Genomic DNA, 12,270 nt, shown 5'->3' on the forward strand with positions numbered 1-12,270 from the left:
AACAGGTCCAACGCTACAAAATTCTTGCTTGGAATCTAAACACTTCTTTTTTGGTACCCATATATTAAAATTAAATGCGTGAACAGCGATTTATGTAGCCAGAAGCAACTGTCGGTGCGGTCAAAAATCATGCTTTGGAGGTGCCTCAAGCTGAGTGGAAAAAATGCTATGAAAAGTGTTTCGAACACATTAAAAAGTACATAAATCATGAAAGACAATACCAATAAACGCAATCAATACCATTTTAATAATAAACTACTTTGTTTTCATAGTTAGGCTCACAACTTAAATAGTGTCCCACGTATAAAGGGCTCCTTCAAGTCACTGCGCTGCTTTATCATGACACAATACCTACTTTAGAGTAGGCGCACACCGTTGATTTTTAGTTGGCCGATAGTTGTGCCCGATTTTAAATTGTATGAAAAATCGGCCAAATCGAATCGGCGTAGTGTGCGCACTCCCATACATGCCCATACTGATCAACTGCCCGACTAAACTATCGGCCGACGAAAAATCAACGGTGTGCGCCTACTCTTTTAGATATATTCGCATCAAGAGGCTAAACAAATATAACTCTTATTGCAGTGGAATACAACCCATATTCCCAGCACTTCCTACTGCTGGACCGCGTGGTGCAGCAAGTGGTGCTGCAGCAGCCCAGCGCAGGCAGCCGCGCCAACAGCGAGCAGGGCAGCTTGCGGGACGTCAACACTGACCAGACCAAGGTGAATATCATAATAGTAAAGCTTCAACCACACCAACGCGTGCAGATAGGCCAATGACAGGTCGCGACGTCGCGTGACCTGTCAATCCTGTCATTAGTCGCGCGACCTGTTATTGACCTATGATCGCGCCGGGTATGACGATTTGCACGCGTTGGTGTGGTTGAAGCTTAAGATAAGCAGAGCACTTTGATTGATAAGGCTGCCTCGCGGAACTGTGCGTATGAAGGAGGATAAGTTTTGTAGTCTTTCATCCAACGTATTTGACTGATTTAACACAATACTTGAAATTATTTGGCTTGAGCTATGAACATTATGAAACAGAAAGTATCAAAAATATCTTTGTAAAGATAGTAATATTTAGTTAAGGGATATCACATCCATGGCCGTACCCAGCTTTCGGTCTGTGGGGGGCGGGGTAGTCATATCTAGCTTCTGGTCTAGGAGGGGGGGGGGGGGTCCAATAAATAAATGATTATTCGAAGCCTCGAATATACGATTGAGTACGAATAGAGTTTTCAGAGGTAACATAAATCTAGAATTTTCTAAGATCTCAATCTCCCTTTCCAGGTCTACGACCCAGACGTAGCGCCTCTGGAGATCAACGTGGGTGAAATCGTCCATCTCCTGGCTAAGGAGGAAGAGCTGGTGGCAGCCAGGACGAAGGCAGAAAACTTGGAGCGAGAGAACGTAGACCTGGCTACCGAACTGGCTAAGAAGGTACGTGCGCAAGAGTGCCTTTGCTTTGATTAAGGGTAGCGGTTTGATATAACCAGTTTTGAAGATTGGAGATGCGCCGGCCTTTGTTTTTTAAATTACAACAATTTATTGAAGTTAGGTAATTGGGCAGAGTACTATGAGTACTTAAAGTCTATTTTAGTTGCATAATAGGACAGACGAAACCATTTGCCTAATTCAAGACAACTGTTACATTATTTATGTACTAATTTAAGCGTCAAAAACACTATAACGCTATGAAGTCTACGTATCTCCAATTCGAAAGATTTACATGCCTCAATATTATATGACTGACAAAGGTTTCAATTTAAGGATTTAACCTCGTAAGCCCGGATGTGCCTCAGAAGGAACTGAAACTTTGTAGTCAGTAACGCCGAGACATTTTCGGAGGTGATTTCGAAGTATCGCCGGATGTGCCTTCAGAGGAACTAAAACTTTAGCGATAAATTTAAGTTCAAAAATTCGCGCCTATCGAAAAAAAATAGTGATAGTCTATGGCTTAAAGTATTCAAAATCAGGTATCCGAACTTATTTATAAAAAAAAACAAAATGTCACTGTCAAATTATCATTTTTCTTTGACAAGGTGGTTCGTCCGAGAAGACATGATGTGCCATTAATTTTTTTTCTTCGCGTAAACGTAGTTTAATTGCAAAACTGACCAGTATAATTTAAGTTAAAATACAGCTAAACAAGCAAAAAATATATTTTTCTCAATTTGAAGTAGTTTTGTAAGATTTTTTTTCGTTTGAAAATAATAGTTCTTTGCAAGGAACATTCGGTCTTGATGGTGAAAGTTTTATTTTTGTATATTTTTTCTATTGAGATGGGATTGAGTATTGGACTTTTAAAATTATGATATGATTGAGAAAATTTACCATGAGAATGTTCTGATTTTTATTTTAGTAAATATTATAATTAACATGAATATTCACTTTACTTCTTGTACATTCTAAACTATCATTATTGTATGTTATAAAACCGATAGTACTTTTAAAAGTACTAATTATGAAACATTAAATAAAATTAAAACCGTTGTTCCTTTTCAGTTATATTTATTAATATCATTATTGTATCTTTATGTAGTATTAATTTATTAAGAAGGTTACATTTATGTTTTACTTTAAAGTATAAAATACAATTTATTTACTTTTCCTTTTTATAGTCTGTAATACCGAATGTTCTTTTAAGAGAAAACATTTTTTTATTATTTTTCACCTAAAATAAGCTCTATGCACTATTATATAGGGCCCCTGAAAATATGAATGCAAAAGAAAATCTCTAACATAAAAATTTTTTTACTCGAAGTGCTCGGCGTTTACTACTACAAATTATTCGTTCTTCTGAAAGCACATTCGGCGATACTTAGAAGTCGACAAAATTTACTCTTCGGTCTTACGAGGTTAATAGTATTTTATGCTGAAAGTCATAGTCATGAGATATTATTAATTTTATATTTATTTCATGAAATAAAATAAATATTCGGACATTGGTTTGGCGTCAGCAATCAAATGCTCCATCTTTGGTGGCGTGCGAAATTAAACGCTATTTTTCGAATTAAGTTGATAATATGAACCCCTCATAATTGCTTATCAGTCTTTTAACAAGACAAGACTAATGAACCATTCAGTTACACACCATTATTCATTCCTCATAATACATAGGGTTGCCATCTGTCCCATAATATTTATTCATAAATGTTCAAATCTTTTTGGTGACTTCTGGTCTGATTTTCTGATCTGAGCAGTGGTACGGTCAACATCAAATAGTGCGTGACACCCAAAGTAGCCAAGAACTTCGCAACACATCTTTTTCATAGGAAAAAGGTTGTATTGTAAACTTTGGGTGCCACGAACTATTGACGACGCTGACTGTACCATCACTCTTGTTGTTATTCCAAAAAGAAAATAAAACGTTGGCAACCCTACCCATCCGCATGTATTAACGTAACTAACGGGCTGGCAGGAGAAGCAAGTAGACCAGCAGTCGCAGGAGCGCGAGGAGTTGGAAGGCGTCGTGTCTCGCCTTAAGGAGCGCCTCGAGCGAGAAACGGCGGCGCATATGGAGTGCACTGAGAGAGCGCGCGCCGGCGCTACAAGGGCTCATCAGCTCGAGCAGCAGGTAACTTGCAAAAGGCAGGTCAGAGGCGAAGCCTCTTGACTCCAGGGGCGCCTCGTGTTCGAGGCCACTCATAGAAGCCGGGGGTCGTCTCGATCCTATAAGGGCGCCTCGAGCGAGAGACCGCGGCGCATATGGAGTGCACCGAGCGAGCGCGTGCCGGCGCTACAAGGGCTCATCAGCTCGAACAGCAGGTAACTTGCAAAATGGCAGGTCAGGGGCGAAGGCTCATGACTCCAGGGGCACCTATAGCACGAGACCCTTCCCGTTTCAAGGAGCGCTTCGAGCGAGAGACCGCAGCGCATATGGAGTGCACCGAGCGAGCGCACGCCGGCGCTACAAGGGCTCATCAGCTCGAGCAGCAGGTAACTTGCAAAAGGCAGGTCAGAGGCGAAGCCTCTTGACTCCAGGGGCGCCTCGTGTTCGAGGCCACTCATAGAAGCCGGGGGTCGTCTCGATCCTATAAGGGCGCCTCGAGCGAGAGACCGCGGCGCATATGGAGTGCACCGAGCGAGCGCGTGCCGGCGCTACAAGGGCTCATCAGCTCGAACAGCAGGTAACTTGCAAAATGGCAGGTCAGGGGCGAAGGCTCATGACTCCAGGGGCACCTATAGCACGAGACCCTTCCCGTTTCAAGGAGCGCTTCGAGCGAGAGACCGCAGCGCATATGGAGTGCACCGAGCGAGCGCACGCCGGCGCTACAAGGGCTCATCAGCTCGAGCAGCAGGTAACTTGCAAAAGGCAGGTCAGGGGCGAAGACTCTCGACTCCAGGGGTGCCTATAGCACGAGATCCTTCCCGCCTCAAGGAGAGCCTCGAGCGAGAGACCGCAACGCATATGGAGTGCACCGAGAGAGCGCGCGCCGGCGCTACAAGGGCTCATCAGCTCGAACAGCAGGTAACTTGCATAAAAGCAGGACAGGGGCGAAGCCTCTTGACTTCAGGGGCGCCTATAGCACGAGACTCTTCCCGCCTCCAGACGCATCGAGCGAGAGACCGCAGCGAATATGGAGTGCACCGAGCGAGCGCGTGCCGGCGCTACCAGGGCTCATCAGCTCGAGCAGCAGGTAACTTGCATAAAAGCAGGTCAGGGGCGAAGCCTCTTGACTCCTGGGGCGCCTATAGCACGAGACCCTTCCCGCCTCAAGGGGCGCCTCGAGCGAGAGACCGCGGCGCATATGGAGTGCACCGAGCGAGCGCGCGCCGGCGCTACAAGGGCTCATCAGCTCGAACAGCAGGTAATTTGCAAAAAGGGAGGTCAGGGGCGAAGTCTCACGACTCCAAGGGCGCCTATAGCATGATGAGACCCTTCCCGCCTCTAGGGGCGCCTCTCGCCACCAGGATCGCCTCGAGAGACCGCCGTGCAATATGGAGTGCATCACAGCAGGTAAAACGCGTAGAGAAATCAGCTGGGGTGGCCGGCTCGCTCCCGTCTTAAGGAGCAAGTTAGAGGGTAGTAAGTAATTAGAGGATTTAGACAGGAAACTCCATGTGAGTTTCTTAAAGAACCAGAAGAAAGAAGTTAGAGGCAGCTGTCTGAAACTTAAGAAGAAATAGACGCCCATCAGGGGTAAGTTATCCAGTCGCTGAAGGCCCTATGTTTTAATAACCATTCGTTATGAGCAGATCGTCGTCTCTTTCTCTACAGGTGAGGATGCACTGTGCACACAGCTATTTATCTTTCGTAAATTGATTATAGGACAAGCCGAACAGCCGAGAGTGAATTGTTTTTTCTTCTTCTTTACTCCAAAGTAAAATGGTTTTCTTTTTGGCTTGCCATAAAAACTAAAGAAGTGGATTAAAGTACTTTCTAATTTAATACATAAGCAGCAGTTAACGAGATACTGATAAATTCTTATTCTAATGCATAATTCTTAGTACTTTAAGAAATAAAAATCTTACTTCTATCTTATTTACCTACTTACTTCTGCATCATCTGAGCACATTTTTGTAATTTGCAGCTGAACCAAGAAAGAGCGGAAAGGGCCAGGTTCGAAAAACTAGTCAGCGAAGGCAGTATACCTGACGATGCCAAGGTAAGTGTCAGAATAAAAATATAATAATTATATCTGTAAAACCAAAACTGTAAGTAAGTATGTTTGTTTTATCACTTTCTGTCAAAATGGAAAACAAAAAAAACAATGTTATGGAAGTTTTTTATGAAAAGTTTTTAAGAATCAGTCCATACTCCTGAATACCAGAATAAGTTAGTCCAATAATTACACATCTAAACCTTCCCAACTACATCTACGTCGTTTCAGCCAAATGACGTCCACAGCTGGACAAAGGCCTCCCCCTAAGAGCGCTTGTAGACGTCCGTTTTTTTGACCGGACAACGGCCCGATTTTTTCACCGGATTTAGCGGTGGCGTATGGTTTATAATGAACGCGTGCACATGCATCGGACATAGGTCCGGCGAGAAATTTGACAGCAAACAAAGGATATCTGTTCTTTGACGGTCCGTCGTCCGGTGAAAAAACGGACGTCTACAAGCGCTCTAAAATTTCCATAACGACCGGTCCGGCGCTGCCCGCATCCAGGTTCTTCCCGCTACATATTTCGTACGAAATGACCTCCTTAATTAATTTTAAATTACCTGTAAATTACGATTTTTGTTCGCATTGTAATTGAAAAAAGTAGTTTGAGTTGACAAAATAGTGTCACTTGCTTGTAGTGCCATACAAAATCTATGGGAGAGTTTCGTTTTGACAGTTGTAAAATGAGGGCTATCGTTTTTATACTTAACAGTTGGCACCCCTGGTCTGACAGGACCTTACTCTACAGTGGCGCCATCTTGATGAGTGCAAATGCGATAGTCCTACCACTTTAGCGCTCACCAGTTGGTGCCACTGTCTTCGCTACTAGCAAGTGACAGGACCTTACTCTACAGTGGCGCTAACTGGTGAGCGCTAAAACGATAGCCCTCATTGATTGGTGGTGTCTATTTCAGGTCAGCAACCTCAAGAGCGCAGTGATAGAGACATGCAGCGCCCCGCCGCCCCCGCCGCCGCCGGCCTTCTGCCCCCCCGCGCCGGCCCCCCCGCTAGCACCCGCCCCCCCGCCGGTACCAACCGCCCCCGCGGCCCCCGCCCCTCCCAAGCCCAAGAAGAACGTGCCCACGCCCGGAAACCCATTGAAAAGTTTCAACTGGAGCAAACTGCCCGATGCTAAGCTACACGGGACGATATGGCAGGAGTTGGATGACACCAAACTGTATAATGCTATGGATCTACACACGATTGACAGGATGTTCTGCGCTTACCAGAAGAATGGAGTGCAGGTTTGTTGACTCACTATCTTATGCAAATAAAACATTACCAGATTTCGTAATGTGAGTGTATGTACCTACTTACCTACTAAAGTCGGATTCTTTAGAAATTTCCCTATATGTAAACAAATATGGCCAACTGACATTAAAACATTTTTAATCTGTGCCCTAGTGAGGCGACAAAACCTCTCGTTAATCACGGATTGAAATTATTGTAGTACTTACGTACCTATAGAAAGAATTTATAATGCTTTATAAAGCAGTGCATTAAACAATTAGTAGTACATTCAATGAAGAAAAAAATACATTGTTGATTAAGACCCTATTTAAATCTATTTAAATGCAATCAGTAATAAAAATGATTGAATAATTGAAATAAAATCGATTAAATTTACCGATTATTGTCTATGACTTACAGGTTACAACACTGATGTGTCAGAGACAACATGGAGATAACACATAATTTTAAACTTCAAGTCAATTTGACAAGTCTCCAGCGTGACCACTTTTAGTAGATTTCTACTTTTTTGGTAGATTTGAGGCAAAGAGAACGATGATTTAGTAGTGCGAAATCGTTTAGTAGATTTTGGTAGATAATTGGTATTTTTAGAACATTGTTATAAATGGTAGTCCAAAATTAAATTGTAACCGAGCCGAGAATCCAGGCCAGAAAAAAAGAACTTTAGGGTCCGTTTATGGTCACTATATGAAGGCGAACTAACTTGACAGTTCAATTCAATGCACACAAATGTTGCCACATATTGGCTAGTGTTGTTAATATCGACATAAAAAAATTCAAACGTTCAAACCAAGGGTTTATTTTAAAGAAGTACTTTTATTTATCAATGAAATTAAACTTAAAACTTGTATTTTGTTCAAATTATATGTTTTATTTTATGTGGTAGAATTTAAGTAGAATTTTAAATAGGTCTTGGTAGATTTTGGTAGATTTGAGCATCGTTTTTGGTAGATTATCTGATGAAAAAGTGGTCACACTGCAAGTCTCACAAATTTTCATCGTCCACATATTTTGCTAAAATAATTTGTGTAAAGATTGATTCCAAAGGACAATGTTCGTTCTCCATACATTGTTCGCCGTTAGATCAACAGTGCCGAAAAAATACTTTCTAGGTTCTAAATGACACAAATCTTTATGTAAGAACAATTATTCCTGGCGGACCAATTCTATAAACTTATTAATAGCAATATTGTTATCATAACCTCTTACTTACTAGTATTTTATTATATTATTTTATGCACATCGATTTGGGAGATGTTCTGTATTGTAGTTGTCGCAGCCAAATTGTATTATAATATTGGACGGGTTTTGGAAATAGCTCGGCGTTCCACTTTTATGATTTACTTACTTACATTTTGCACGTAAATAAATAACATGAATCCTATGTTTACTTTCCACTCTTGACATTTAACACGTGACTTACCAAACTAACTATCTCCATGGTTACCGTCTTAGTCTATGCATGACTAGGGATTGAACAACTTTTAATTGAATATTATTAATAATTCTCGATAATTATTATCGATTGAAAAATATTCGGAATTTGAATCGAAAGATATATTCAATTTTATCAATATCAAAATATTTAATTTTAATAATAAAATAAATATTATTTACTACTACCTATGAAATGTTCTGAAAATTGCCTGGAGCGCTCCCCCAATCCTGGGTTTTCCCTTTCCAAGCTGAGAGGACATCATTTTGGTTATATCGATACATTATAAAGGTACTTAATATTTGAAATGTATTACCAATTAATGTTATAAGCATTTTGAGCGAATAAAACTTTCAATTCTATTAGAACTTTAGACATTTCTCTCACTTTAAGCGGCATTGGATTTTTATCGGATTTTGAAACTGTTACAGATATATTAGAGATGATCCCATATTGTTGTCATTGTCTATATGAGTGTTATGATCACAATTCTTTTTATTTTATTCATGACCTTCGACCAGTTGGACACATTAGATAGCTTCTTGTAGTATCGTGCAATATATTTTTAACTTTTAATTAAAATCTAGTTATACTGTAGCAATTTGGACGATTTATTTTATTTACAAGATCGGTATCTTATTGTCTATGATGACCGCAGTCAACATCACTATTACATGGATTCCTAACAATGAAGTACGGCATTGCCTTGTGCCGATTTTACATAGATTTTATCGACACAAATTATGGAACTTCATAGGATATGGAGCAGGCCACGCCCTAAAATGTCCGGATGTCGTCATAGTATTATGGAATACATATAAAAGACTTTTATTATTTCATTTTCTAATCCTCAAGTGTCCGTTACAATCTAATTAATATTTAAGTATTCAAAAAGTAAGAGATTAATTTTGATACTTTACTGCTGTGCCCAGGAATCTAAGGCGGTTTCTGACAATGTCCTTTGTATAATCGTGAGAATAAAGTTGGTTCCATGGGCTTGTGAAATAATGTGTATGATATTATGAACACGTAAGTGATTATGGTGTAATTGTGTGCACAAGTGTTTGTTTACATTTAAGGAAATTTCTAAAGAATTTAGGTATAAAGGTACACATGACAGCATATCAGACTGTACATTTTTGAAGCAAAAATGCCACAGTGCATAGCTTGACATGCCGTCGTCTGTACGTACGTACAGTTTCTTTAAAAAGTCAGGTCATACGAAAACCCGATTACTTCTCAATGAACTGTAAAATAACTAAAATATTTCTTGACACTTCCAAAATGTGATTGGATTTGAAAGTGTTCTCCTAAATGATGCGATCGACTTTACTCAAATCTTACCTATCATCCTATTGTATGAAAAATAATCATTGGAAGGCATGTTTAAAGGAATGCTTTCGTTATTCTTGTAGAACGAGGGATCCGTGGAGGACTTGCGCCAACTGGGAGCCAAGCCCAGAACGAAAATATTATCGGTGATTGACGGACGACGAGCCCAGAACTGCACTATCTTACTGTCCAAGCTGAAGATGACTGATGAGGAGATTTGCCGGTAAGTACCTAGGAGAAATAATTTTACACTAATTTTGAACAAATTGATTTCTTATTACTTTCATTAGTGTTATAAAAGTTATCATAGCTCTGTGCAGCTCGATTTTACTTCTGAAAAATAGACAGATAGCTTAGAGGTAGAGAGAGAGAGAGAGAGAGAGAAATGCTGACATTTGTTCGTTACCTCATTTACTGTTTATGTGAGAAAAACCAACTCACAGCAAAATGTGTCTATTATGTCATCTAATAAAGGATTAACATTTATAGTTACCTAGTACCTAATTTAATTATGTTCATGATCGCAAAACACTAACATTTGCACCCGACGACGGTAATTCCAATCAGCCTATGTAGTTTTTTCCCTGGTTACATCAAATGGTGACGCTCTTTTCAAAATGGTTCCTACAGAATACCAGCATCATGTTCTTTACGGAATATGATACAAGCTGTGTAGGAGCCATTTTGGATCAACAATTTATTTATAACTAGCGGCCGCCCGCGACTTCGTATGCGTGGATCCCGTTTTACCCCCTTCATCTATCTTACGCGGTTTAGATTTTTTCATACAGATGTTTTTTCCCGCTAACTCCCGTTCCCGTGAGAATTTTGCAATATCCTGTTGTAACTAAGCTTTAAGTTTACTAAGGTACCTGCATGCCAAATTTCAATTGTCTAACTTAAGCGGTTTAGATTTTTCATACAAAAGGATTTTCCCGCTAATTCCCGTTCCCGTGGGAATTCCTAAGTATACTATAACCTGCCCAGAGCCCCGATTACGGTAACTATTATAACGTCTACAATCCAGACGCGTTTCTGATTCTGCGATACGATTGGTCAAAACAGCTGACGTACGCTGTTGAACGACCAATCGTATCGCAGAATCGAGAAGCGTGTCTGGATTGTTGACGTTAAAAATTACCGTAATCGGGGCTCTGGAGTATGAAGAATAATTGTACCAAGTTTCGTTAAAATCCGTCGAGTAGGTTTTGTTTCTATAAGGAACATACAGACAGACAGACAGACAGACAGACAAAAATGTTACTGATTGCATTTTTGGCATCAGTATCGATCACTAATCACCCCCTGAGAGTTATTTTGAAAATGTATTTCATGTACAGAATTGACCTCTCTATAGATTTATTATAAGTACCTATAGATATAGATTATTATCCAAATTGTGTAACATTATTAGGTACTAAGTTTGAACCAAATAAACAATTTTTCTTTCTTTCTTTCTTTCAAATCCCTAATTTTCACCAACCATAATGCCTTCATCCCACCAGAGCGATCCTCCGCATGGACGCCGGCGAGCAGTTGCCCATCGATATGGTGGAGCAGCTCCTCAAGTTCACACCCAGTGCTGAGGAGGCGGCGCTACTGGAGGAGCATCAAGACGAGCTGGATAGCATGGCCAGGGCAGACCGGTTCCTGTACGAGATATCCAAGTGAGTTAACGTTCAATGGTCAATGTTCAATAATCAGTAGTCAATGGTAAATAGTCAACGGTCAATAGTTAATGGTCAATGGCCAATAGTTAATTATCAATAGTCAATGGTCAATAGTTAATGATCAATAGTCAATAGTTAGTGGTCTATAAATAGTCAATGGTCAATAGTCAATAGTTAATGGTCAAAAGTCAATCGTCAATAATCAATTGTCATATTCAATGGTCAACAGTCAATAGTCAATGGTCAATGGTCAATAGTCGATATTCTATAGTCAACAGTCAGAAGTCAATTGTCAATGGTCAATAACTATCATCAGTTAACAGCCAATAGTCATCTTCTTTCATTCTTTGGATTCAACAACGATTACTATCCTGGTGTCAAAACTATGAGCCGCCATACATGCGTCAGGCATGATCCATAACTTTGAACGAATTCATTATTTTTTTAGGACAATCAGATTTCTATCTGCAAAACAAGTAAGTAGGTATTGCTGGAGTCGAGGAAGTTGCATCCCTGGCTAGTGACTCATTTACTTTACGACTTTGATTTATTTTCTGCCTTTTAACTGAATTATACCAAGGATCAAAATTTTGCCTGGCTCTTTAACTAAAAGTTTGCTCCTTCCAGAATCCCGCACTATTCCCAACGAGTCCGGACGCTACTCTTCAAGAAGAAGTTCTCGGCTGCGGCCGCAGAGGCCAGCGCGAGGGCTCATACTGTACTCAGGGCTGCGAGGGACATGACGCGGTCTAGGAGGCTCCGGGCCTTGCTGGAGATTGTGCTGGCTTTAGGAAACTATATGAACAGGTGAGATAGCTTCTAGCAAACATCACGTTCAGGATTCAGAAACGAGGAGATCCGCAGGAGAACCAAAGTAACCGACATAGTTCGCAGAATTGCTAAAATCAAGTGGCAGTGGGCGGGGCACATAGCTCGTAGAGACGATGGCCGTTGAGGCAGAAAAGTTCTTG

The 12,270-nt window shown here is 40.7% G+C and overlaps 1 protein-coding gene across 1 annotated transcript in view; it reads left to right on the plus strand.

The window, feature by feature from the left end:
- The window catches only part of LOC135078164 (disheveled-associated activator of morphogenesis 1), an 85,332-nt gene that overhangs the window by 66,158 nt on the left and 6,904 nt on the right, over positions 1-12,270 (plus strand). The window contains exons 10-17 of the mRNA XM_063972749.1: positions 586-725; positions 1,293-1,442; positions 3,424-3,579; positions 5,537-5,611; positions 6,526-6,855; positions 9,713-9,852; positions 11,135-11,296; positions 11,927-12,106. Of these exons, the coding sequence (XP_063828819.1) occupies positions 586-725; positions 1,293-1,442; positions 3,424-3,579; positions 5,537-5,611; positions 6,526-6,855; positions 9,713-9,852; positions 11,135-11,296; positions 11,927-12,106 (1,333 nt within the window). The remainder of the gene's footprint in view (positions 1-585; positions 726-1,292; positions 1,443-3,423; positions 3,580-5,536; positions 5,612-6,525; positions 6,856-9,712; positions 9,853-11,134; positions 11,297-11,926; positions 12,107-12,270) is intronic.

Source organism: Ostrinia nubilalis, chromosome 14 (genome assembly GCF_963855985.1).
Source record: "Ostrinia nubilalis chromosome 14, ilOstNubi1.1, whole genome shotgun sequence".
Taxonomy (NCBI): domain Eukaryota; kingdom Metazoa; phylum Arthropoda; class Insecta; order Lepidoptera; family Crambidae; genus Ostrinia; species Ostrinia nubilalis.